The sequence below is a fragment of the Lissotriton helveticus genome, chromosome 1_1 (genome assembly GCF_964261635.1).
Source record: "Lissotriton helveticus chromosome 1_1, aLisHel1.1, whole genome shotgun sequence".
NCBI lineage: Eukaryota > Metazoa > Chordata > Amphibia > Caudata > Salamandridae > Lissotriton > Lissotriton helveticus.
The window spans coordinates 59,285,229-59,311,357 of record NC_136057.1 but is presented as its reverse complement, the minus strand read 5'-3'; the positions used below and the strand labels follow the sequence as shown (position 1 = coordinate 59,311,357).

Below are 26,129 nucleotides of genomic sequence, written 5' to 3'. Positions count from 1 at the left end.
CCAGCCAGTCCTCCGCCTGATGCTGATAAGGCTGGCCCGCTATTAGCACGTATTCTCAGAGATTACCCCCCACATCCCCTGATCCATGAGATAACCACTAGCGCTGGGGATACCCTGAATATACAATGGGATATAAATGCAGCATTTTGTGAATATTGCCAAGACTTGTAACAGTCCCCCCCCCCCCCCACCATTGGTGGAAGACCCCTTGATGCCATTTTGAACAGGCGCACAGTTCCCACAATTTGAAAAAACAGCGCAAGACGCTCTATCTGGCACTATCACAAGGTCTGAAATCAAGGCAGCCATCAGGAGCCTCCCTCAAAACAAGGACCCAGGTCTGGACGGCCTCCCGTCCGAATTCAATGCCACGTTTGCGGATACTCTTGTGCCACAACTAGAGAAACTGTGTAATGCTGCGCTGTTCTCGGGGTCATTGCCACCCACCATGAGACAGGCACTCTTAATGTCTCTCTCCAAACCAGCACGCCAGGCAATGTATCTTTCAGAGTTCCCCCCAACTATCTCCAATCACTACAGACTACAATCTATTCAGTAAAGTACTGGCTGGCTGCCTACTTCCATATTTACACAACCTAATCCAACCAGATCAATGTGGGTTTGTACCAGTGCAGTGCACTTCACTTAACATCAGCAGGTTTTACCATGTTATGACTGCAACCCCCAAGGAGAGAGCCCACGCAGGTTGTATCACCTTGAATCTGAGACAGGCATTCAATATGCTCATATTGGACTACATATTCCCTGCACTTGAACTATTTGGCATCCCGCCGGGTTATTTAATGTGGGTCAGGCTCCTGTACAAGGACCCCAGGGCAAGGGCCCGTACAGGGCGACATATCTCGGAGGAGTACCCGGTTTGAAAAGGCACACGGCAGGGTTGCACACTGTCTCCTCTGTTGTTTGTGCTGGCCCTGGAGCCTTAGCCCTTAGGGTACGGTTATCGCCTGTACAACCGGCCATACGTATCGGCCAAACAACACACATTATCTCCGCATACACGGATGACATGGTGCACAGACATAATATCGACTCCAAAATATCGTCTGGACAGAATATCGAGTTTTAAATATCGTTTGGAGAAAATATCGACTAGACAGAATATCGACAGCCAAAATATCGTTTTTAAGGTAAGTGAAGTAATATCGACTGTAAATAATATAGACAGTGAAAATATCCAAGTATATAATCTAGATAGTAAAAAATATAGTTTTTTAAATAATATTTAATTATTTATAGTGTGTTTATGTTATAATATGTGTGAAAAGTGTCAATTTTTTTTTTTTTTTTTAATTAATTATTTTTTTAATTATTGTGTAATTTAATTCTGTAGCGGGTTGTGGGTTTATAGGGGAATAGGGTGGGAAGTAATTTAATTATAATTAATTAAATATGTAAATTTATTAATTGGTAGTAATAATTAATTAATTGGTAATTAAATAATATATGTTAATTATTTAAAATTTAATTGGTAATTAATTTTATTTAATTGATTAATTGCTAATTATGTTAATTAAAATAATTTATTTTCTCTAGCGGGTTGTGGGTTTATAGGGGAATAGGGTGGGAAGTAATTTAATTATAATTAATTAAATATGTAAATTTATTAATTGGTAGTAATAATTAATTAATTGGTAATTAAATAATATATGTTAATTATTTAAAATTTAATTGGTAATTAATTTTATTTAATTGATTAATTGCTAATTATGTCAATTAAAATAATGTATTTTCTCTAGCGGGTTGTGGGTTTATAGGGGAATAGGGTGGGAAGTAATTTAATTATAATTAATTAAATATGTTAATTTAATAATTGGTAGTAATATTTAATTAATTGTTAATTAAAAAATGTTTGTTAATTAATTAAAATGTAATTGGTAATTAATTTTATTTAATTGATTAATTGCTAATTATGTTAAATGAAAGGGGTATTTTTAGGGTTCAGGGTCAGTTTTTAGTTTTTGGGTAAAGGGGTATTTTTAGGGTTCAGGGTCAGTTTTCAGTTTTTGGGTAAAGGGGTATTTTTAGGGTTCAGGGTCAGTTTTCAGTTTTTGGGTAAAGGGGTATTTTTAGGGTTCAGGGTCAGTTTTTAGTTTTTGGGTAAAGGGGTATTTTTAGGGTTCAGGGTCAGTTTTCAGTTTTTGGGTAAAGGGGTATTTTTAGGGTTCAGAGTCAGTTTTCAGTTTTTGGGTAAAGGGGTATTTTTAGGGTTCAGGGTCAGTTTTTAGTTTTTGGGTAAAGGGGTATTTTTAGGGTTCAGGGTCAGTTTTCAGTTTTTGGGTAAAGGGGTATTTTTAGGGTTCAGGGTCAGTTTTCAGTTTTTGGGTCAAGGGGTATTTTTAGGGTTCAGGGTCAGTTTTCAGTTTTTGGGTAAAGGGGTATTTTTAGGGTTCAGGGTCAGTTTTGGGTTTTTGGGGTACATATACAATATTGCCTATTATTTAATTAAATGTTGTTACTATATATATATGTTTTAAGAAATATGATTAAAAATATATATTTTTTTTACTTTCATTAAATATTTAATTATTAAAAGTTATTTTAAGTATTGTTAATTATATTTTAGTAATTAATTTTTTATATTAATGTAATTAAACATTGTTTTTAGTAAAGTCGATATTTTTTACAACGATATTTTTGTAAACGATATTTTGTAGTCGATATTTTTGTACTTACCTGTTTGTACATACAAACTCGATATTTTTGTAGTAGATATTTTCACCTCGATATTTTGGGTACTCGATATTGTGGTAGTCGATATTCTTTCAGTGATCCGGATGACATCATTCTGTATGCTTAAGACCTCACCTCTCTATCACTGGCCACAGGCATTTTTTATGCTTTTGCGTTGCTTTCGGGCATCAGAATTAATGTCAGTATGTATTATGCCTTTTTTCCCGGCAAGGGGATTGCCCAGAGACGGTTCAGTTTGGCCCTCATTCTTTAAAAGTCGCAGCACATACTTTAAAATATCGGGGTATACAGATTTATCGCTCAACACCAAACCTCATTGACGTTAACCTAGGTAAGGCTATGCGCTCGCTACACTCACATGTAACCTTCTGGTCCTCCCTACTGCTATCATAGATGGGCCGAGTGGCAATTTCGACAATGGGAGCCCTCCCCTTGCTACTGTATTTCTTAACCAATTTGCCGGTTGTGATCCCGACCCTGCTGCTTAACTATGAACATTACTCTTTCCGTTTTGATTTGGGGAAGTGGCCACCGCAGAGTAGGACTGAGTAAGCTGCAACTGGACACTGATAAAGGGGACTAGGTTACAGTGGCTCTCAGATTGGCTGTCAGGGCGTAACTTACATTAAATTAAATTATTCACCTGCCGATGTGGATCGCGGACGGGTTCCTACTCTGATCCTACCAGAGGCTAAGATTCCGACCGATGCTCGCTGCTTTTACGCACAGCTCTCATTTATTATAAATAATCCACACACTACACACGTGGCTGCCTCCCTTACTCTGACACCATACCACTACTTGGGATCCTGACCCCAAATGGCCTCCTCACTAAACTGAGACTGCTCCCCTGGGCTGAAGGCGGTTTAGCTAGAGTGGGAGACCTATTTCACAACAGCACATTTATGGAACACGACAATTTTGTCTGGAGCAAAGGAGTCACGGATGCATTAGATTTACTACATGCCACACTTCTGCAATATGTAAAGAAACATTCGTCCCCCCACAGGGAGAAACCTCCCCACCATGAAATGGTCTTCATAACCTACCTGATAGTGAATGGCCGACACCTCACCAACTGGCTTTACAGAGGCATAACTAACCAAACTAGAATTTCACAGAATGTTTTAAGCAACAAATGCACCGAAGACTTGGGTACAGACATGATGTATGGGGACTGGAGCAGGTCCTTGGCATACCCTTTGAGAATCCCACGGAATGCCAAATTCAACTTCATTCAATACATTTTTTTGCAGAGGGCATATCTCACCCTGCACCTTCTGCAGCGTATCTTCCCAGCCACACAGCACTGCTGTCCTAGATGTAAAATATAAGATGCTAACCTGCTATGTATGTTATGTCAATGCACCGTGATTATGTCTTACTGGTTAGAAGTGTTATCACTGATATCAGCTGTGGTTGGTGTCCCCATTCCGCGTACTCCTGCAGTATTCCTTTTGGGATTGATGCGGCTCCATAAGGCGCAGAAAGAACAACTTCGGTTTATAGACTTGCCTCTACTCCTGACTAAGCAATCCATTACGATGAGGTGGAGGTCGGCTGGTCCCCCACAGCTTCATGGCTGCCATGGGGTAGTGGTGTAATGAAGCGGGTCAGAGAGTGCTGCTATCCGCCTGGAGGAAGACCTGGGTTTGTGAACAAAAAATATCTCTTTAGACTGTGTCAGTATCCTGGAGTCGTTGAAGGCTCTGGCCCCGCTGCCATTGCATGTAGCTCGAAATTAGCACCTGTCCTATTATATACAGCATCGCCGTACAATCCCCTCCCCACTCGCCACCCCGCTCCCGCCTCCCAGCTGCTCCTCCCTCGCTACGCCCTCGCCACTATCTACTTATGACAGATGCATTTACGCGCAGCGGGCGCGCCCTAAGCGCGCCAAAGGCGCACCAAAGGTGAGCCCGTCTACGTCCATCCGCGCCTTGACCGCGCCTAGCGGAAGACCCCCTGGCCCCCGCAAAAACCACTCCACCCGCCTAACGTACGATGTCGCAACCCTCTCTGCACTTAACACCGGCCGACTACCCGACTGCCACCGAGCCGCCCCAGGACGCACCCATGGACCCTTCACCTGCCAATCCTGCAAGTTCTGCTGCATCAGGACCCACACTGCAACCACTACCGCCAAACAGAGCCCAAACAACAACCACCTAAAGTGGATCCTGCTCAACACGCGCTCGGTCCCCAAACACGCCATTGAACTATGGAACCTACTCAACACCACATCACCGGACGTTGCCTTTCTTACAGAAACCTGGATGAACGCCTCATCAGCGCCCGACATCTCCGTAGCCATCCCGGACGGATACAAGATCATCCGAAAGGACCGCATCAACCAAACAGGAGGTGGTATCGCCATCGTTCACAAGAACTCCATCCGCATCACGACCAGCTCCGACGACACCCTCACAGCTGCCGAACACCTTCACTTCCAGATACACACCGACCCCAAGACCACACTTAGAGGCACCCTCATCTACAGACCACCAGGACCCCGCACACAATTCAGCGAAGACATCACCGACTTTATCAGCCCACACGCCCTCCCCTCCGAGGACTACATTCTCCTAGGGGACCTCAACTTCCACCTGTAGAAGAGCAACGACAGCAACACCACCACCCTTCTGGACAACCTCGCTAATCTCGGACTCAAACAACTGGTAAACACCCCCACCACCACGCTGGACACACGCTGGACCCAATCGTCTCCTCCAGCAAGCACGTTTCCTTCAACCACGCCACAGGACTCCACTGGACAGACCACAGCTGTGTCCACTTCAACTTTAGAAAGACCACGACCCACCACCACCCACAACAAGTCCCCCTCAGAAACTGGAACATAATTACCACCGACCAACTCACCACATCGCTAAACCAAAACCCTCCCGCCAAATCATCGGACCCAAATCAAGCAGCCGTCAATCTCGCACAATGGATCACCCACTGCGCTGACGAATTAGCACCCCTGAAAAACCATCACAACAACAAAGGTAGCAAAAAAGCCTCCTTGTTCAATGACGACCTCAAGAACTCCAAAAAGAACTGCCGCACCCTCGAGAAAACGTGGCGAAAAAACCCAACCACAGACAACATGACCGCCCTTAAGGACGCCACCCGCAAAGACCACCAGCTGATCCGATCCTCCAAGAAATCAGCATTCCAGGATCGAATCGACAACAACGCCCACAACAGCAAGGAACTCTTCAGCATCGTCAAATAGTTTACCAATCCCAGCGCCGTCTCCAGCGACATCACTCCCTCTCAAGACCTCTGCGACTCACAAGCATCATTCTTCCACAGCAAAATCGCTGACATACATAACATCTTCGGCGACCAGTCCACCCCCCTTACTACCGAACTGAAGCCCCCCACCACCACCCTTTGCACCTGGAACCCGATCAGCACCGAAGACACCATCCGCTTGATGAACTCCATACACTCCGGATCACCAACCGACCCATGCCCCCACCACATCTTCAACAAGGCTGACTCCATCAACTGCTCCCTCAACACCGCCACCTTCCAGGAAAGCTGGAAACATGCCGAACTCAGTGCCCTACTAAAGAAACCTACAGCAGACCCCACTGAACTTAAGAACTACCGCACCATCTCGCTCCTCTCTTTCCCTACCAAATTCATAGAAAGCCTGTATGAGCCCATTTTACTTCTTATTTATCTCATATTCAAATTTTTTTATTTTTATTTAATGCGTTTGAAATAAGGAAAAGTTTTTTTTTTCATCTTTCTGAAGTGTTTTTCAGTGCCCCTATTTTAAACAAAAAAATCTTAAAATCAAAAGATAGCTCGTCTGGGATTTGACCCAGGACCTCTCACACCCAAAGCAAGAATCATACCCCTAGACCAACATGCCACAGGGAAGTTCATTTACCAATAGGGTTTAGATGTCTGTACACGTAGAGCTCGTGCTCTATATTTTCGCACCAGTTATGCACATTGCACTGGAAGTGGCAAAAATTAGATCTTGTTGAGGGAAGATGGTTTAAGGCACAAACAGTGACTTCTTTTAGAAAATGTTCACGTCCTTTTATTTCAAACGATTTACAACAAGAAGACATTAATTTAAAAAAAAAAATGGATTACACTCATTTCCCTTGCACGAGGTTGTTTCAAATTTGTGAATAGAATATAGTAAGTTTGTTACATTTATAAGATGCAAAACAGAAGTATCTGATAATGAGCAGAGATGTCAACGAGCGGAAGCCCGAGTGGGATCCGGCTGCACACCGACTGCACTTCCGATTATCACTCGTTGAAACCGGTGCACAGTGACAGACAGACAGGAGGTGGCGCTACGGAGACAACATTGAATATCGAAAAGGAGAGCAATTAGCGAATTCCAAGCTTAAAGAGCTTGCAAAGATTATTGCTACTAGGAGCGTTGGCCTTTAAGAACAAAAATAGAAATCATAGATGTAAAAAAAAGTAAAATAAACAAACCGCCTGGGGACTTGAACCCTGGTCCCTCAGATTAATAGCCTGATGCTCTACCGACTGAGCTATCCAGACTCATTTGAAAATTGGCAGGCTTGTAATTATATATGGAAAAAAAAAATGGCGTCCCCACACTGCTGTTTTCTTTGTTTCATAGTTTTCCTCTGTTTCCTGAGCCCTTCAGATCAATCCAGACAGGATCCATCAGAGAGTTTCACACTCCGAGTGTCTCCCCCGCACTGTGCTCACCACGCATTCTGCCTGCAGAATGAAGGAGCTGTTTGCATGCCATCACATTCACATAACATTAGTGGAAGAGCTCGAGTGCTCCTATGTGCGACTGCTTGTGAGTAGAGTGTGCACATGCATAAGTGTGACTGCTCGTGAGTGGAGTGTGCGACTGCTCGTGAGTGGAGTTTGCGCTTGAATTTGTATAACTGCTTGTGAGTGGAGTGTGTGCGACTGCTCGTGAGTCGAGTGTGCATGTGTGTGACTGCTATTGAGTGGAGTTTGTGCTTGCATGTGTGTGACTGCTTGTTGGAAATGGCCCTGTTTGCAGGGTTATCCCCAAATATTTAGATTTTTCCTCCTATTATTTCCTGACCTGTGTGCATTGGTTTTAGGACTATGGGCACTTAACCACTCCAAATCAGTGATAAAGTATGCTCTCTGTGTAAACTGTGTTATGGATTGGTTTTATCATGATTGGCTATTTGATTCATGTGTCAGTCCCTAGTAAAGTGCACTGCGAGTGCCAGGGCATATAAATCAAATGCTGTTGGTGGGCTGCAGCACTGGATTGTGCCACCCACGCAAACAGCATGTAAAGTGTAACTCTGGCCTGCCATTGCGTAGCCTGTCCACAGCCTAGGGCTGCCATGTCGAATTGGCAAGTGCACACACTTGCAAGTCCCTAAACCTTCCCTTTTCTACATGTAAGTCGCCTCGAGGTAGGTCCAATGTACCCCCATGGGCAGGGTGCACTGTATGTGAAAGGTAGGACATGCGCTGGTGTGTGTGGCATGTCCTGATTGTGAATTTAATTTATTTTTATTTATTTTAAAAGTTTTATAGAGCGCGAACAAGATCCTTACGGATATCAGAGCTCTTTACATACAGAATGGGATAAAAAGGCAAGGAGTAATAATTAAACAAAACATTTTGTGCAAAGATGAGCAAATTGTTACAAAAAAAGAAACAAGGTAAGGTAGCAACGGTGCATAGGTGGTCAATATACATAGTCACAGGAGGAAGAGTACTGAGTTACGAGATTACATTAGTCAAAGTTCAGGTAACTTTAGCTAATAGGAGAGATTTTACTTCTTTTTTGAAGGATGCCAAGGATGAGATAAGTCTGATTTCTGGAGGGAGGGCATTCCAGATCCTGGGCGCCATCCCTGAGAAGGAGCATTTATAAGTTTTTTCTTGTGAAATCTCTGAGGTTTCAAAAGAAGATTGTCTGCACTTCTTGTCACTCTTGAGCCACCCGAGATTGTCAGTTTCTGAGCGAGGTAGCTGGGGGAGTTATGGTGTATAACCTTGTGGGTCATGCAGGTGATTTTCAGATGTATTCTAGCTTCGTAAGGCAGCCAGTTCAAAGCTTTTAGATCAGGAGAAATGTGTGAAAGTTTTTTTGAGCCCGTGATTAGTCTGTCTGCAGCATTAATAGAGGCTTTTATTGGTGCGGTTGTCGATATGGGGAGAACACAGAGGGCAACACTTCCATAATCCACTCGAGGGATGACTAGGGCTTGGACTGCAGTTCTGAAGTCATTGAGAGGAAGGAAAGTTTTCAATTTCCGCAATGTGTTGATTTTGAAATTAGCTCCCTTCGTTGCATTGCTGATGTGATGATGCATATTGAGATTGCAGTCAAGGGTTATGCCTAAAGATTTCGCTGAGTCCACAATAGTAGGTTGAACGTTGAGTGCAATGAGATGGTTAAGCCAGGACTGAGTGAGGGGGACTTTGGTGGGAGGCGCTATTAGGAGGAATTCCGTTTTTTGAAGGTTAAGTTTGAGGTGACTCTCTGCCAGCCAAGTCTGTATGTTCCTAAGCGTTGTGTATTTTGATGTCATCAAGGGTGTGTATTTTAAGGTAGAGCTGGGTATTGTCTGCGTACATGTGAAATTGAACATTAGATGCTTGAAGTAGTGCGGTAAGTGGTTCCATGAGTATATTGAACAGAGTAGGGGAGAGGGAGGATCCTTGAGGGACACCCAGTGTTACAGGAACTGGTGTGGACATAGTATTGTTAATCTTGAATTTCGCTGGGGACGCACTGAGGTAGTGCTTGATCCTTGTGTGCACCACCCCATTGCTACAGCCTGGTCCTGCTGGATGGCAGATCGGGAGCGGAATGGCAGTGACCTGAAGAGTGACCATAAGGCGCGCTACTGAGCGGAGGTACCCGTATACGATCCTTGGTGCTCCCCTGCGGTGGTCGCTGAGTGCCTGGTCTGCTGGCTCTGCGTAAGGACAGGATGTCGAAATCCACTCAGCCTAATAGTATCACACAGTATACAACCCAGCGTCTGCCGTCGCAACGGATTACGGGGCAGAGAGGTCAAGAGGAGTGCGCGGATGTGCCGGCGGAGCCTTCCCGGGCGGAGTTGCTGAAGGCCATACAGGGCTCCCATTCTGCGCTGGAGCGGCAGATAGAGACTGTATCGCTTGATGTCAACCTTCTGCGAACGGATCTTCGCAAAGTGGCGGATAAGGTATCGGTGGCTTCCCTCCAGAAGACAGTCATGCAACTCACCTCTATGAAGCACGCATTGGAACGAAAAGCTGAGGACGCGGAGGGTAGGGCGCGCCGCAGCAACATTAGAGTCCTGGGTGTGCCGGAGCGATTGGAGGCGGGGAATGCCGAGCGCTTCCTGGAGGACTGGATTCAGACTCAACTGTGCCCGCATGGGCTATCAAACGTATTTGGCATCGAACGAGCGCATAGGGCCATGGTACCCCCGCACCCGGGGGAGCCTCCGAGGGCATTGATTGCGAAGATCCTGAACTATATAGTCCGGGATTGCATTCTGAAGGCGGCGAGGTAGACGGAGTCTCTCACCATTGAGAACAGCCACATATGCATCTATCCTGATTACACCCAACAGGTGCAAGAGCAGCGAAAGTCCTACCTGGGAGTCAAGCAGAAGCTCCAGGAGATGAAGCTACAATATATGCTGTTATATCCGGCCAAGGTCAAGGTGATATCTCAGGGCCGGGCACATTTCTTCGAATAGCCCGCTGAGGTGTGGGAGTGGCAGGAGATACAGGGGTGACGACATGCCCACGGGAGAGTGAGGGGGGCCCCGTGAGACCTGGGGGAACCATCCCCAGAGACAACGATGCGGAAGGCGGAGCCGTTGGGACCTTCCTTGGCAAGGGATGGTCCAGAGTCCTCGGGCGCATCTGCCCCTGGGGACGTGTTGGTTCCAGATACCCTGCAGGACATTGTGCCAGGTACAGACTCTACGGCTCCGGTGATCCCAGAGACTGGAATGTCTGAACTGCTGCAGGGGACGGCTCTGTCGTAAGGTACTGTTGGAGTGAAGAGTGTTGTGCTCTGCTTTGGGGGCTTTAGTGCTGGGCCTTGAGTTTGTATGAGGTACCTGGGAGCCGTGCTGTTCGAGCTTGAATGACGGAGAGGAGCGTAGGACCTGTATCCCGTTGGAACGACCTTATGTGGCGGTGTCTGTCTTTATTTTGGCTGGGGAGGGCCCTGCTTTGGGACTGATGCCGGCGGCCAAGCCCAGGTTCATTCCTGTACGTCTGGGTCCCATGGGGAGCTAGAAGGGGGGTGGGTGGTGTTTGGTTGGGTGTGTGTGTGTGTGTGTATTGGATGGGACGAATAGGGTGGCTGTGTACATCCTGGCACCAGCAGGGGGAGGGCAGGATAGCGTGTTTTGTTGTTGCTGTCATCTTGCTCGTGGGTGGGGGTGGGGGTAGATGTTATGGGGCGTTGTGGGGTTGGGGGGGCTTGGGGTGTTGGTGGGGTTGGGAGGGGAAATTGTTGCTGGCATCGAGAGTACTGTGTTTCTGTTATTTGAATGGCTGATCAGATGGGCTAGGTCCCCCGGCCTGGATGCTGGTTGGGCCCGTGGGTGGCGGAACACGCCGTTTGTAATATATGTCCAGGTTGGGCGTGATCTCCTGTCATGGGGTTTAAATTCTTAACTTGGAACGTGCGTGGATTGGGCACTTGCACTAAAAGATACAGGGTCCTTTCATTCCTCCAACGCCATGGCGTCTCCATTGCGTGCCTCCAGGAGACCCACTTGAACGAAGAGGGTGCCCAGAAGCTGTCCTAAAAATGGCGGCCCAGATGTTTCATTCATCCTATTCTAGGTGGCACCTGGGGTTCCCTGTGCCATGATTGTGTAACAATAATAAATGCATGGGGCTAGTGGCAGACTGTATGAAAGGAAGGGCTATTTGTATTTAAAGAATGTAAATCGAGAGAAGATTTCTGGTATCTACAGTCCAAAGACAATAGAAATAGAGGAAGGACTGACAACCTTATTCTATGACATAAATACCTTTGGCTGGGGAACTTTCAGCAGAGTAGGTGGCTCACCTTGTATGTGCAGGGGCTTTGAGTGAGTTTTGACCAGGGTTCAAACCCCAGGTGGGGAAAATCTTTTTTTTTTTATTTTTTATTTTATTTCTAAATTCCACAAATGAAAGCTGTGCCTTTGTAAATGACCCCCTAGCAGTATCTGGGAGAACTATGGCCTCCTTACTCATAGTGCATGTCAGGCATTGATAATGGCATCCTGTGTGGCACGTGGATAGGGGGGACAGGTTTGCTATGAAAGAAATCACTTATTTAGTGGAATGAGAATTTAGGGATGATTGTGTAAGAATTGAAAATGCATGGGGCTAGTGGCAGACTGTATGAAAGGAAGGGCTATTTGTATTTAAAGAATGTAAATCGAGAGAAGATTTCTGGTATCTACAGTCCAAAGACAATAGAAATAGAGGAAGGACTGACACCCTTATTCTATGACATAGTTACCTTTGGCTGGGGAACTTTCAGCAGAGTAGGTGGCTCACTGTGTATGTGCAGGGGCTTTTGAGTGATTTTTGACCAGGGTTCAAACCCCAGGTGGGGAAAATCGTTTTTTTTTTTTTTTTTATTTTATTTCTAAATTCCACAAATGAAAGCTGTGCCTTTGTAAATGACCCCCTAGCAGTATCTGGGAGAACTATGGCCTCCTTACTCATAGTGCATGTCAGGCATTGATAATGGCATCCTGTGTGGCACGTGGATAGGGGGGACGGGGTTTGCTAAGATGGGGAACTTTCGGCAGAGTAAGTGGCTCACTGTGTATGTGCAGGGGCTTTGAGTGAGTTTTGACCAGGGTTCAAACCCCACCTCGGGAAATTATTTTTTAATATTATTTTTATTTTTTTAAACAATTTATTTATTTTAGCAGAGTGAAACATAGTCCTTTGGAAATGCTCAACTGATAATAATGAAAGACCAAGTAGAAAATCTATGGCATATGTCACATCAGATGTGGCATATGCCACATGACACAGGGCTTTGAGTGAGTTTTGACCAGGGTTTAAACCCCACCTCGGGAAATTATTTTTTAATATTATTTTTATTTTTTTAAACAATTTATTTATTTTAGCAGAGTGAAACATAGTCCTTTGGAAATGCTCAACTGATAATAATGAAAGACCAAGTAGAAAATCTATGGCATATGTCACATCAGATGTGGCATATGCCACATGACAGAGTGACACGTGTCACATGCCAGACTTGGGCTCCAACGGGGAGCCTGTGGAAAATGTATTGAAATTAGGGGCCCTACAGCAAGTGGGAAGGAAGGAAGGAAGCCGGCCAGAGGACAAATGGGAGCGTTTGTGGAGAATGGGAGGAAGTATGCCGAATGCGTAGGTCGGAGGAAGGCCAGAGGATAGTACGATCGAAAGGGAATGAGGCTGCTTTGGAAGGAGTAGAGGAAGAATAGTTAGTGAGAAGGGTAGCAAAGGGAAGGAGGGGGCATGTATCTCCAGAAAAAAACAGTGCTGACGTAAGAACGCGTAAGGGTCTTGGAAACGGCCTGGTCAGCCAACGCACACCGTATCAATGTGAGCACGTGGTCGTGCTTTTCATGGCCATAGGGTATTCAGTATTTTTGGGGGCTGATCCTCGGGCGTTCTGTGAGAGGCAGGCAGGGCGAGAAGCGGAAGCACTGCATAGCCCGAGTACAGTGCACAAACGCTGAAGGTGCCGCATCTCTTCCCTCCAGCGGGGAGTTTACAAGGGACTATAAAGCAGGGGAGTTGCAGTCCTTCGTGGGTGTGAACTTGACACGGGCGCATAGAGCTGCGTGTTAATTACCCAAAGCCTAGGTGTTCACTGACACGTGACCGCATTGGGTGGCGGTACCTCCTCTTCCTGAGGGCGGGGCTTTTTACATAGTTTGTACAGGCTGAAGGCGTGGTGATTAGAGAGCTGAAAAGGGATGTGCTGCTGTTATTCAGCGGGGCTTGGTTGTATGTGTCTGGCGGTAAGAGCATGTGGTTTATTGTTAGAAATATTTAAAGGTGGGCTAGCTAGCATATTAACATGGGGAGTAGAGCCAAGCATCGGCTTTGGCTTGAAGAGCCCGTGCCGAAACTGAGCCCTGAAAATAGCTGACATGTAAATCACGCAACAAACATCATGTGAAAAAAAATGTTTGTGAACACCCACTAAGTTATGATTTGATAGCATTTGTCACATATACTATTGCTAATACTCTTCCCACCACTGTTTACCGTCCTACCCCCTAAAACGTAAGGTGTATAGAGTCCACACTTTACCTTTTACATTTGCAACTTCACTAATCCGGATTCCGTGAGTAAGGATGGAAATTCATTTTTTTCACCCCTTGATTCCGGGCCTCTGGGTTTTCAATCAGTAAGAAAAGCGCTGCAATTTAGCAAATACATCAAAAGACGATAAACGTGTGAACATGGAAATGCCAACGTGACGAAAACGTTACTTAACTGCCCGCTGTGTTCACGTGGGGACAGGAGATGTGCACGCGTACAGAGTGCACATCTCCTGTCCGTACGCGTGCCATCTCCTGTCCCCTTTCAGAGGAGACACCAGAGATGAGACGCCATGCGCGTGCACAACAGATGTCCGTGCGTGCACATGGTTTGTCTCCCTTTACTAGCAAAATCCACAACAATAGATTCTCGTCAAGGAAAAGCAGCTCATGTGCTGCGTTCGCTAGGCGAGATCTAAAAAGGGGGTGACCAAACTTATGGTCATCTCGAAACTGGGGCTCAAGGGCATCTGGGGAATTAGAACTTGCTGGCGCTTTCATTGTGCCCAAACCGCGCGCTGTCAGAGGTTACCAGCACATGAGAGTTGAAGGATGAAATTCTAAATGAGCCCTGTCGCTCACAACAAGGATCCATTTATTTTTTTGCTCTTTGCTGAAAATTCAGCTTGAGGCAAGCAGGGATCTATTTCCTCCTTCTTCTGCTGTCCAACGCCGTCTGATATAGCAAACGCTGTGCTTTCGAGATGTCACCAGTGGCGTTCTGGCGCTGCTCACTTTTCATTGTTTTCTGGATGCTGAGAACTGTTGAAGGCTCCAGCTGTGGAGCTTTGATTCATTCTCTGATTACTGGTCTGCAGGTCATTTAATACCAGACTTCCTTTCTTTCTGGAAGAGCCTGCAGAACCTGGCGGTATAGGAAAGATAAAATTTGTTATTTCCTTTCAATTAACACAGAAGCAAATCGCCTGCTATTAACAGTGTAGCAGTGAACAGGTGGGCGGCAATATTCAGGAGGGCCAAAAACCATAGGACAACTCTGATCTAGAATGCACTGTCGCCCTCATACAATACAGGGCCAAGGGCAGCACTTCTGGTCTCTTCAATTGGGGCTCTCCATTATCCTCACCAACTTCAATGGAAGGGTAAATTTTCCTACCAGCTGGGGGTAAAATGTAAATGTACAGGAATTTATATAGCGCAAATCACCGAGCGGTTTCTAAGCGCTTGCTTAGGGAACCCGTCCTGGTATTCCCCTGTGAGATAACCCCGGCAGGGTATCCGCAAGGTGAAAGCCAGGCATCCCGCCGCGAGGGGCCGTTGTGGAGATTAAGCAAGCTATTGCCCAGAGTCGCAGAGTGTGAACCCATGAATCAAGTAGGCACCGGAGCGAGAATTGTCGAGTCCATGGACATTTTAGGACTCAAGACCCCGCCGAGCCGGGAATTGAACCCTGGTCCCGGGCTGACTTCTGCTTCCAGGTCTGCCTCCTCTAACCAGTGAGCCACACTTCTCCACAGGGTACATAGCATTTCTGTTCTAATATAGGACTTCACACACATGGCTGTGCTCAGGACATCCTTTGAATTACTACATCTGTTTGTTCATACATTCTTTATTCAGGAAACATCAAAAAGGGAAAATGCATGATACAAATTGTCTGGGACATGCAGGTACCCCACTTGTAATTGTGCACCACGTGCACTACATAATGCACAAGTTGCACAGTGCCTCCTCATGATCACTGGGAATACATGGCAAGCGAGTCTAATGATTACAATATAAATATTGACTGTCATTCCCTCACTCAGCTCACAGGCTCTTAACAGAGCAACTAATTCAGCAGCTTGAGCTGATTGATATGGAACGCGGGAAGTCTCAATGATGATAAGCCATCTTGTGTGTTTGCTGTACCAAACGCAAATAACAGAATAAGAGATTCATTCACACATTTAGACTAGTCTAAATGTGTGAATGAATCTCTTATTCTCCTATTCTCTTATCCCGCCTTTGACAGTAGGTGCCTTAAGCAAGTGACCCGCTGTTAACAATACTTACTGTGTCTCTTCTGTGATTCTTTAATATGGCTTTCATTTCACCTTGGCAGCCCGCTGCAGTGTAAGGTAAATCAGTCCATGTTCATTATAGTCGATTATAGTTCAGGAATCTGACAGTAACTTTTCTGTCCTTATAATTTATGAACCTTACAATACCATCTCCATACCTTTTGCTTTATAAATCGGACAGCATTTTTCTGTCACTTTTTGGTCGCGAGCCTGAAACTAGTTTCTTTTTCGCCTTTGCGACTTGAGTCTGAAAGTACTTTTTTGTCTCTTTTAGTTTGTAAACCTGACATCCCTGTTGCTGTTGCCTTTAGTTTGTGAACTTTGCACCACTTTCTCAATCCATTTCAGTAGACAAACCTGAACTTTGAATCTTTCATGCAATGGTTCTTGTTCCATTTTCCCTGTAGTTCCCAAGTTCTGTAATATTTGTAGAAATTCAGGTCATAAAAGGAAAGTCTTCCCTACCAGCTGAACTCAGAAGCAAGATTTAGCTCCTATTTTTCCAGTTTCGATTGACTTTGCCAAGCATGATCATGGAGTCATGGATTCTGCCCCAAGTTATAGTTTCTGTTCAAACTGGAGACAGGTTGTGTAACAGAGGGTTTGTTCAGAGCCTGTCAACCATAGTAGGAAGTGGAAGGGCCTTGAGACCCTCCGGGTGAGTAGTGCGCTATATAAATGCTCTGATTGATTGATTGATTGAAGGAATAACAGGTCAGCTGCATCTAAAACTAACTTAATGAGCTTTTTTCATGCATGATTGTGAGTGATCAAGGACAAAATGTTGATTTTTGATTCCAGGAGTTGCAGCATCTCGTAAGATGGCTCAGACTGACTCCTCCAATATGCAAAAATACAAGGGCCTTATCAACAGCGTAGCACGGGAGAAGAATGTCCAAGCAGGTATTATTGCTGGAATTATCTCGCGGGAGTCCTGTGCTGGAGCCGACCTGATCCAAGGGTGGGATGACGATGGTAATTGCTTTGGACTCATGCAGGTGTGTATGAATAAACTCCTGTTATCTTGTTCTACTGTCTTATGTGAGATTGTGGTATTGCCTGCACTGGTTAGCATCCGGGGCTGAGCGTTGGATGCATATTTACTGTCCTAACTCCAATCCTGCAATCACGATGCACAGATCCAGTATATCACTGAAAATGTTGTTGACAAAATGCTGGAAGGCTGCAGTGGATTTGTGGAAGCTGAAAGTCAGTACCAGTTGTTCAAAATGCCCATACTGGGGATTGAATGCCAAATTCTATTCATCCTTTTCACGTTGCTGTATGTTCCTCGAAGATCCAATTTATACAATACTTTGACAGATGTGACTTGATTCAGGGATGGCAGATATAGATTTCTTATGATAATCACATTCATTCTCGATAGTTTATGCATGGCTGGTATTCTCCACTCGCCTTTAACAGAAAAAGGATGGGGGCTCCTGCTTGAAAGGTGGGCTGTCGAATGAAGCTTTTAGTAAAGTTTTACTGCAGTTATTGTTGTACAATGTCGGCCTCTTTCACCTTCCAGTGGATAGATCTTCCCGTGTGGAATAGGCTCTCCAGGTAATAGATCGATTTGTCTGTCATACTCTCAATGAGGTGGAAGAGTGTTGGCTCCTTGCTTGATAAACACATCTATAAATTCATGATTTTTTGGAGGAACAACCTCCACATCTTTCTGCACTTTTGGGGTGGCTTCAGAAGAATTTAGCTGTACCTCAAAGCATAGAAAGGCAGATGCTGACAAGATTTCTTGTGAGAAACTGGGATTGGTGCCATTTCTTACGTGTCTTGTCCTATTTCTGTGCAGGGCTTTGATTTATTTTCAGTTTTTCAGGCTGATGGCCTGACTTAGAGTCTGGCGGACGGGTTCATCCGTCACATCATGGTGGATATGCCATCTACCTTATTACAAGGGCCATGGGATATAATGCACATGCAATAAGGCGCATGCTTGTGACAGAGTAACCCTTACTCCAAACTCTAAGGGGCATATCAGCAACGCTTTGCTATAACTATCGCAAAGCGCGCTTAGCGTCCATTTTCCTAATGCCGGCTATCGCAGGTTTTTATCGCGGAGATATTGCGTTAGCTTGTCGTATCAGCAGAATCCTAGCTAAGTCAGGATTTTAGCAGATGTTAGATTTTGGCAAAAATGGCAGTTTTCACCAAAATCTGCCGTGTACTAAAATCATGTGGGATGCCTTGTAAATATCGCGATGTGAACATCAGCGATATTTGCAAGATAGTCCATGCGGGGTATGCCCAGTAACGCCCACTTTGCATCTTATTAGAGATGCAAAGGGAGGCGTTGGGAGAAAGGGTGATAACATGCGATTATGCATGTTAGCACCCTCTTGTAAATGAGGTGATAGTTTTATCTCTGCTTTTATGGCTTTTTAAATATGCCCCAATATTAGGCCAGAGTCTTGCCAGTGACTGCTTTTGAAAGCACTGTGTATCGCAGTAAGATGAGTTAAAGGTTGCGTATTCCAGTCTATATGGGGGAGATGCTTCCTAGGTCATGTAGTGCCAAAAAGGATAGAAAGGGATAGGACGGAGCACTGATTACATTGAAGTGAATCAGTAATGGAAGGATTCCAAAACTTACAGCTTCTGCAGTGAGAGCCGTCGCATCTATTACTTGTCTCGCTTCCTTCATGCGTTTCACCTTGATAGGACTCTAGCATCCAGTTGGAAATTGATTACCCATGAACCAATCAGATGCTCCAGAGTCTACGATGGCAAGAAGTATCACAAGTCCTCAAGAATGAACTTGCATGAGATCGATGTGATCAATCAGTAAAGCACACTTCAGTAATTGTGAGCCCTTCACAGGTCCGCTGTAGATGGGCGAGCGACGTTCTTTGCCTGTAACTGAGGATAGCCTCTCACCAAATGTCCTCACTAGAAACACAATCATGTCTCCCTACGGCTTTTCCTTTCTTTGGTTGACAGGGTCACTCACGAGGCCCGAATCTGCATGGGTTCTACCGCCTGAGGGGTAACATCAGGCACTGCCACCTGTGACGTTAATAAGTCAGGGTCTTCAATTTTAAGTCCATCCCTTGGTTCTCCGAAAGGTTTTTCTGGGCATCCATTTGCAGCTTCAGGTTGATTAAAGCCGCCAATGGGGTTGGTTGATTTAACACTAACCACAAGGGATCTTTGAGGTCGCCCCTGAGACCCCAATGAAAGGCCGCAGCAGTGGACACGTCACCTCAGAGGCCAGGGGTTGGAAATGATTGGCGTAAGTCAGAATATCCTGATTTCACAGTTTGAGCATTAATAGACCAGCTTGAGCTTATTGGGTAATACATGTTTGATATAAATATAGCGGAGAATTGAGCCTTCACTTGGGTCCAGCTGGACAACAGCGGGCCTTGATTTCAGATAAATGACGTAACCCACATCAAGGTGCGTTTCATAAGATAAGAGAGTATATAACTTTGGAAAAGACATGATTGAAAATTTGGGCTTTCGCTAAGAAATGCAACTGACCCGGGGCTATAAAGCTTTTTAAATTCTGCCAAACCCCTCTGAATGTCTGTGGTGAGGATGAACCCATATTAGGGTAATGATCACAATACGGTCCATTCCTGGACTGTTAACCACATTATCAGCACTGTTTGTAACACTCATCATGTGTTTATCATCACGTAATGAGTTGGTGGAATAGCCGGAAGTACAAGTTAATGTATTTATTTTTTTAGAGTATTATATATCGCGAACTAGACCTGAGACATCGGGTATCAGAGCGCTTTACATGAGCACCAGTTGCGTTACACGAGGACACATTCATTTTTGTTAGGCACGGGGAGATTAAGTGATTTTCTCAGAATCACAGGATGTTGAGCTTCGTCCCCCGGGACTCGAACCCATTACCCCGGCTTCGAGGTTGACCGCTCTAGCCGTAAGACTACATCCTCTCCCCTAATTGGTTGAACCGGCTCATGAGAAGAGCTCAATCTTGCCAGAAGTACTGCACTACCCCACTTTACACCACTCCACTCTAATGCACCTCAGTCTACTCCACTCTATGCCCTTCTACTCTATGCACTTCCACTCTACGCCACTCTACACCTCTGTATGACACTCTACTCCAAACTATGCACCTCCAGTATACAAAGCTAGTCCATTCAGCAGCACTCCACTCTACGACACTCTATGCCCCACAACTTTACACCTCTCCGCTCTACAGCACTACTCGACAACTCTCTGCTGTACAGCACACCACAGCTATTCACTCCACTCTACACATCTCCATGACACTCTACACCACTCCACTCTATGACCCTCTGGGCTTGTTTGCACCCTCTGGGCTTGTTTGCACCCTCTGGGCTTGTTGGCACCCTCTGGGCTTGTTTGCAGACTCTGGGCTTGTTTGCACCCTCTGGGCTTGTTTGCACCCTCTGGACTTGTTTGCACCCTCTGGGCTTGTTTGCACCCTCTGGGCTTGTTTGCACTCTCCGGGCTTGTTGCACCCCCTGGGCCAGTTTGCACCCCCTGGGATTGTTTACACCCCCTGGGCTTGTTTGCACCCTCTGGACTTGTTTGCACCATCCGGGCTTGTTTGCACCCTCGGGGCTTGTTTTTGCACCTCCTGGGCTTGTTTGAACCCTCTGGGCTTGTATGCCCCCCTGGGCTTGTTTGCACCCTCTACGGGTGTTTGCACCCTCTGGGCTTGTTTGCACCTTTGGCTTGTTTGCAAACCCCTGGGCTTGTTTGCACCCCCTGGGCTTGTTTGCACCCTCTGGGCTTGTTTGCCCCCCCCCTGGGCTTGTTTGCACCAGCCGGACTTGTTTGCACCCCCTGGGCTTGTTTGCACCCTCTGGGCTTGTTTGCACCATCCGGGCTTGTTTGCACCCCCTGGGCTTGTTTGCACCCTCTGGGCTTGTTTGCACCATCCGGGCTTGTTTGTACCCCCTGGGCTTGTTTGTACCCCCTGGGCTTGTTTGTACCCCCTGGGCTTGTTTGCACCCCCTGGGCTTGTTTGCACCCTCTGGGCTTGTTTGCACCATTCGGGCTTGTTTGCACCCCCTGGGCTTGTTTGCACCTTCTGGGCTTGTTTGCACCATCCGGGCTTGTTTGCACCCTCTGGGCATTTTTGCTCCTCCTGGGCTTGTTTGCACCTTCTGGGCTTGTTTGCACCCTCTAGGCTTGTTTGCACCCTCTGGGATTGTTTGCACCTTTGGCTTGTTTGCACCCTCTGGGCTTGTTTGCACCCCCTGGGCTTGTTTGCACCCTCTCTCTGGGCTTGTTTGCACCCTCTGGGCTTGTTTTCACCCTCTTGGCTTGTTTGCACCCTCTCTCTGGGCTTGTTTGCACCCTCTGGGCTTGTTTGCACCCTTTGGGCTTGTTTGCACCCTCTGGGCTTGTTTGCACCCCCTGGGCTTGATTGCATCCCTGGGCTTGTTTGCACCCCTGGGCTTGTTTGCAACCCTGGGCTTGTTTGCACCCCTGGGCTTGTTTGCAACCCTGGGCTTGTTTGCACCCTCTGGGCTTGTTTGCACCCCCCTGGTCCTGTTTGCACCCTCTGGGCTTGTTTGCATCCTTGGGCTTGTTTGCACCCTCTGGGCTTGTTTGCACCCTCTGGGCTTGTTTGCACCGTCTGGGCTTGTTTGCATCCTTGGGCTTGTTTGGCATCGATCCAAACATCTGTGAAGAATCCTGGCGCCTTCATTTTAAAGAATTGTATTCAAACTATTCAGTGGAAGCGAGTGAGCTACCAACATGTCTCTTAAATCCTGACCCCCTATGGGATATACCACCCTGTACCTTGGCCGAGGTTCAACTGGCCCTGCTCAAGCTGCAAGGGAATAAAGCGCCAGGCCATGACAAGATCCCAGGAGACCTGTACAGAGAAGAGCAAGCAGTTTGGGCCCCTTATTTAAAAGCACTTTTCAATGCAATTCTAGGGGGACTAACCGCCCCCTCCACATGGTTTGGGGCAGAGATAATTCCTATCTATAAAAAGGGATCTCCAATGGAACCAGCAAACTATAGGCCAATTACCCTTATTGATGTTTCCCAAAAAATGTATGCTAGGGTTCTATTGGATCGCCTCCAAGATTGGATGACGGATCAAGACATCCTCACTCCTCTGCAAGCAGGATTCAGGGCAAAATCCACCACTATTGATCAGTTGTTCAGGCTCCAGCTAATCCACTGGAAGCACGTCACATTAGGAGGTGGTAGTTTATATCTAACTTTCGTGGATTTGAAGTCGGCATTCGACAAGGTGGACCGCAATCAGCTCTGGAGTATCCTCTTGGATATGGGGGTCCCCCCATACTTATGCTACCAGTTTAAGCTTCTCCACGAAGGGTCCTTCGCAAGAGTAAGGTATGGCAAGTCGGGGCAACTAACAGCCCCTTTTCCCGTAGAGAAGGGGGTTAGACAAGGCTGTGTACTTGCGCCGACCCTCGTCTCCCTTTTCTTAAACAGGTTGATTGAAGACCTCCTTGCCACCAAGGAAATAGATTGTCCAAAATTGGCATCACGTAGTTTTCCCGCCCTCATGTTCGCTGACAACACGCTGCTGCTCTCTAAGTCATCTATGGGCATGCAGCGTGTGCTAAACACGTTCTGCCAATTTTGTAAAAAAAGGAATCTTGTGATTAACATCAATAAGACCAAGTATATGGTCTTTAATGCGAACTCTACAAACTGCCCCCACCCAATAATAGAAGACAGACCCCTGGAAAGGGTATCTGTCTTCGATTATTTGGGCATAACATTAAACGATAAGATGGGGTGGGGTCCACAGATGGACAAGGCCAACCTTAGATTGACGCAGGTTACAGGGGGAATCCTTAGAGTGCAAAAGAACTGCGCCGTAAAAACGATAGGACCACCACTGGAAATTTACAAGGTCCAGGCGAGGGCTGCATCGCTATACGGCGCAGAATTGTGGGGCCACAGAACCTGTAGCTCCCTAGCCCTAACTGATAACAACTTCATTAGACAAATTCTGGCCCTTCCAAAATCAACACCATTAGTGCCACTCAGGATGGACCTAAATATCCTTCCAATTTCCGATGTAATAGCAACTCGTCCGCTGCTATATTGGCGGAGGTTGTGGTCTACTCCTGAGTTGGGTAGCTATAAGGAAGAATTGAGAGTTGTGATGACATCATTTGGAGCAGGCAGTATACCATGGCTAGCATATGTCAGGAACTTCCTTAGTGCTATAGGTATGGAAAACCTCTGGACTAGTCCGGAGGCCTCATGTCTTGCGACATCCGAAACCTTACTGAAAGCTACAGCTAAGGAGTTTAAAATGATGGGAGTCCTAAGGTCTGTCAAAACAACAGGACTCACATCTGAATTCCTCGACTTCAAGTGCCACTATGGTTTTGAGCATGTTATAGATTCCATCCAGCCGCTACTAGCAAAAAAGCTCTTTCTCCAGTTTAGACATGGTACCTTACCTCTCTTTGCAACAATCAGTAAGTGGGCTGGAGTTCCAAAACATCTTTGCCCCGGTTGTCGAGAAGAGGAAGAAACGGCTGTCCACGTAGTTCTTTTCTGTGGGGCATATAACATTCCTAGGCGGAAATTATTAATCCAACTGTGTAGGAACCTGGGAATTAGGAATTATCTTGACTTCTTCAGGATCCTAAGAACTGATTCCAACCCTTTATATGTAGTTGCTATAGCAAAGTTCCTATTTTCAATGTGGCTAATCCGTAGAAATTTACTAAAATAGTATGTATCCCCAGTACGGAGCTGCATTGTCCACCCAAAAAGGAACTAGTGGTTATCAATTCTTTTCATGGTGGGTGCGAGAGGGGTACTCATGTTTTGTACTTAATAGGGGACTGGGTGATTAACTCTTGGCACTTAGAACTTTAGATTTGTAAATATATCTCATTTTATAAAAAATAATTATATCTATATTTATGTATTTTAAGATTGAATGATGCTCTCGAACTTTTAATGATGTATTACGCCCAATTTGCCAATGTATGTGACAAACATCTTTTTAAAACCCCAATTTGTATCTGTAATTTGAGTATTTGATTGCACTTTTATGGTTACAAAATAACCGTTCTTGAATTGAAAATCTTTAAATACACTCCTCAGTATTCCATGAATGTAGGTGGGGGTAGTTTATTTGAAGACTATTTGAGTCCGAGAATCACTGTTATCTCTTTAGGTGCTACCTGCAACAACACTAGGTCAATGCATCAATATTTACACCTGGGAGAGTTTACTGAGCATGATGTTGTTACAACGGCCAGAAGATGTCCCTGTTGGGCCAGGCACAGTTGTACTTTGGCCTCTTGGAGACCCTTCAGTTGCCTGGTGCATGATGCCTTTGACATGGAGAGGAGTTTGGTTTCCTTTCTCGGCTGTAGAAGTAACAAAACTACAAGGAATGTTTGATATCTTTACTGATAATCTGTACTATTTGTTGAAAGATGTGTCCTAGCTGCTGTGCTTGAGGTTTGTGTTTACTTTTTATTTGCAACCGTTTATTTAGTTGACACGAAAAGATCCATCAGATTTAAATGTGTAAAATGACCTAAGGGTGATTTACGGGTAAGAAGGAACTGCTACATGGGCGTAAGTAGGCTCTGTGACCAAATGTCAGATTCACTCGTAGTTCCTATAGTTCTACCGATGACCACGAGAGAGGTCTAATTTATAATACTGTGAAAAGATCCCCTTTATCAGAACGATTTCAACCGGCATTGGCATAGCCAATAGGTCTCGCCTGTGGGACCTTTAAGTTATGTTTAGTTATACAGTACAATATCCTTGGTGCAACAACATCAACTCTTGCATGGCTCAACACTTATAAGATCCCAAAGGCGAGACCTATTGGCTATTTTTGAAAGAGGACAGGGATATACTTGCAAGTGAATGGAGAGTTTGCCTGCATCTGCCTGCACTGGCATGCTTGAGGGGTCCCTGGGACCTCCATACCTCGCGTTCAAGGGGTACCCTATGACATTACCATGCATGCAATGACTTGTTTTTACATGCACCCACACCTGTAATATGACATCGTGTGAGACAAAGGCGTCCATCATTGCAAGCAGCGGGCACACATGTATCTTGTGCTCCGGGCACCCATTTGTGTGCTGCCCCCTTGACCCACATTAGACTCCTCATGTCTAAGTCAAGGTTCATCAAGACTCCCTCAGCGAGTTCCTTTCTCCCTAAGGGTCGTGTGCAAAAACAAGCAGATATGAAATAAACCTCAGTCTCACAAGCTAACTAGCTCAGCCGGACACACTTCACAGAGAGTCACCACCGGACAGCTCTGTGGCACATCGACACTCAAAGCAATATTTAAAGCGTGAACACAACTCATGCTCTCCTTGAATCTGTTTGTCTTGCTTTGCATTAGGTAGCTAAGGAGTGGCACACCCCCATAGGGGGCTGGGACAGCAAAGAACATCTCTCACAAGCCACTGGGACCCTTGTTCATATGATCAACACCATCCAGAAGAAGTTCCCAAAGTGGACAAGGGAGCAGCAACTAAAAGGTGAGTCCTTAAATACTTGTCTTTCACATGCATCACTTGGACTGTTTGCAGCTGACAACACTGGCCTCTTCTGTACTACAGAAGGCGATAGTGCTCTAAGGCCATTCTTTGCGCCTCACAGGAACAGTTGAATTAATCAGCCATACAGCATAACAATAGCTCAAACATACAAAAGGAAGATACCATCGATTTAGGTAACTACATCCATAAAAAGCGTCGGACACAAGTTCATTATACAATTGGTGCAAAAGATAGCCTTTCATGAGTTTGACTAAGATTCCAGAGGCAAAGTCCAACAAGGGAACATCATAAAGTGCAATGTGCAAAATACAAAATGGTACACAATCCAGAATGCCCTTAAAAATACAATCACTGGTTAATAAAAATTGATTTCCTGATATTAATAGCCTTTAGTAAAAATGATGCTAGGTGGAAACACAGTCCTGGTTCCTCCATACCGATAAGCAGGTTCATGGCATTCTGCGGGGATCTGATATTTTACTTTAAAAAGATAGGTTTTAGATAAAACATTCTAAAATTCGAATAAAATTTACAAAAGAGTAAAATATGGAAGCAACTTTGCTGAG

At 45.5% G+C, this 26,129-nt stretch overlaps 1 protein-coding gene across 1 annotated transcript in view; it reads left to right on the top strand.

Annotated features, from left to right (window-relative positions):
* LOC144823427 (lysozyme g-like) overlaps positions 1-26,129 on the top strand; it is a 249,141-nt gene that overhangs the window by 210,325 nt on the left and 12,687 nt on the right. Inside the window, exons 6-7 of the mRNA XM_078681972.1 lie at positions 16,841-17,037; positions 25,404-25,542. Coding sequence (XP_078538098.1) covers positions 16,841-17,037; positions 25,404-25,542 — 336 coding nt within the window. The remainder of the gene's footprint in view (positions 1-16,840; positions 17,038-25,403; positions 25,543-26,129) is intronic.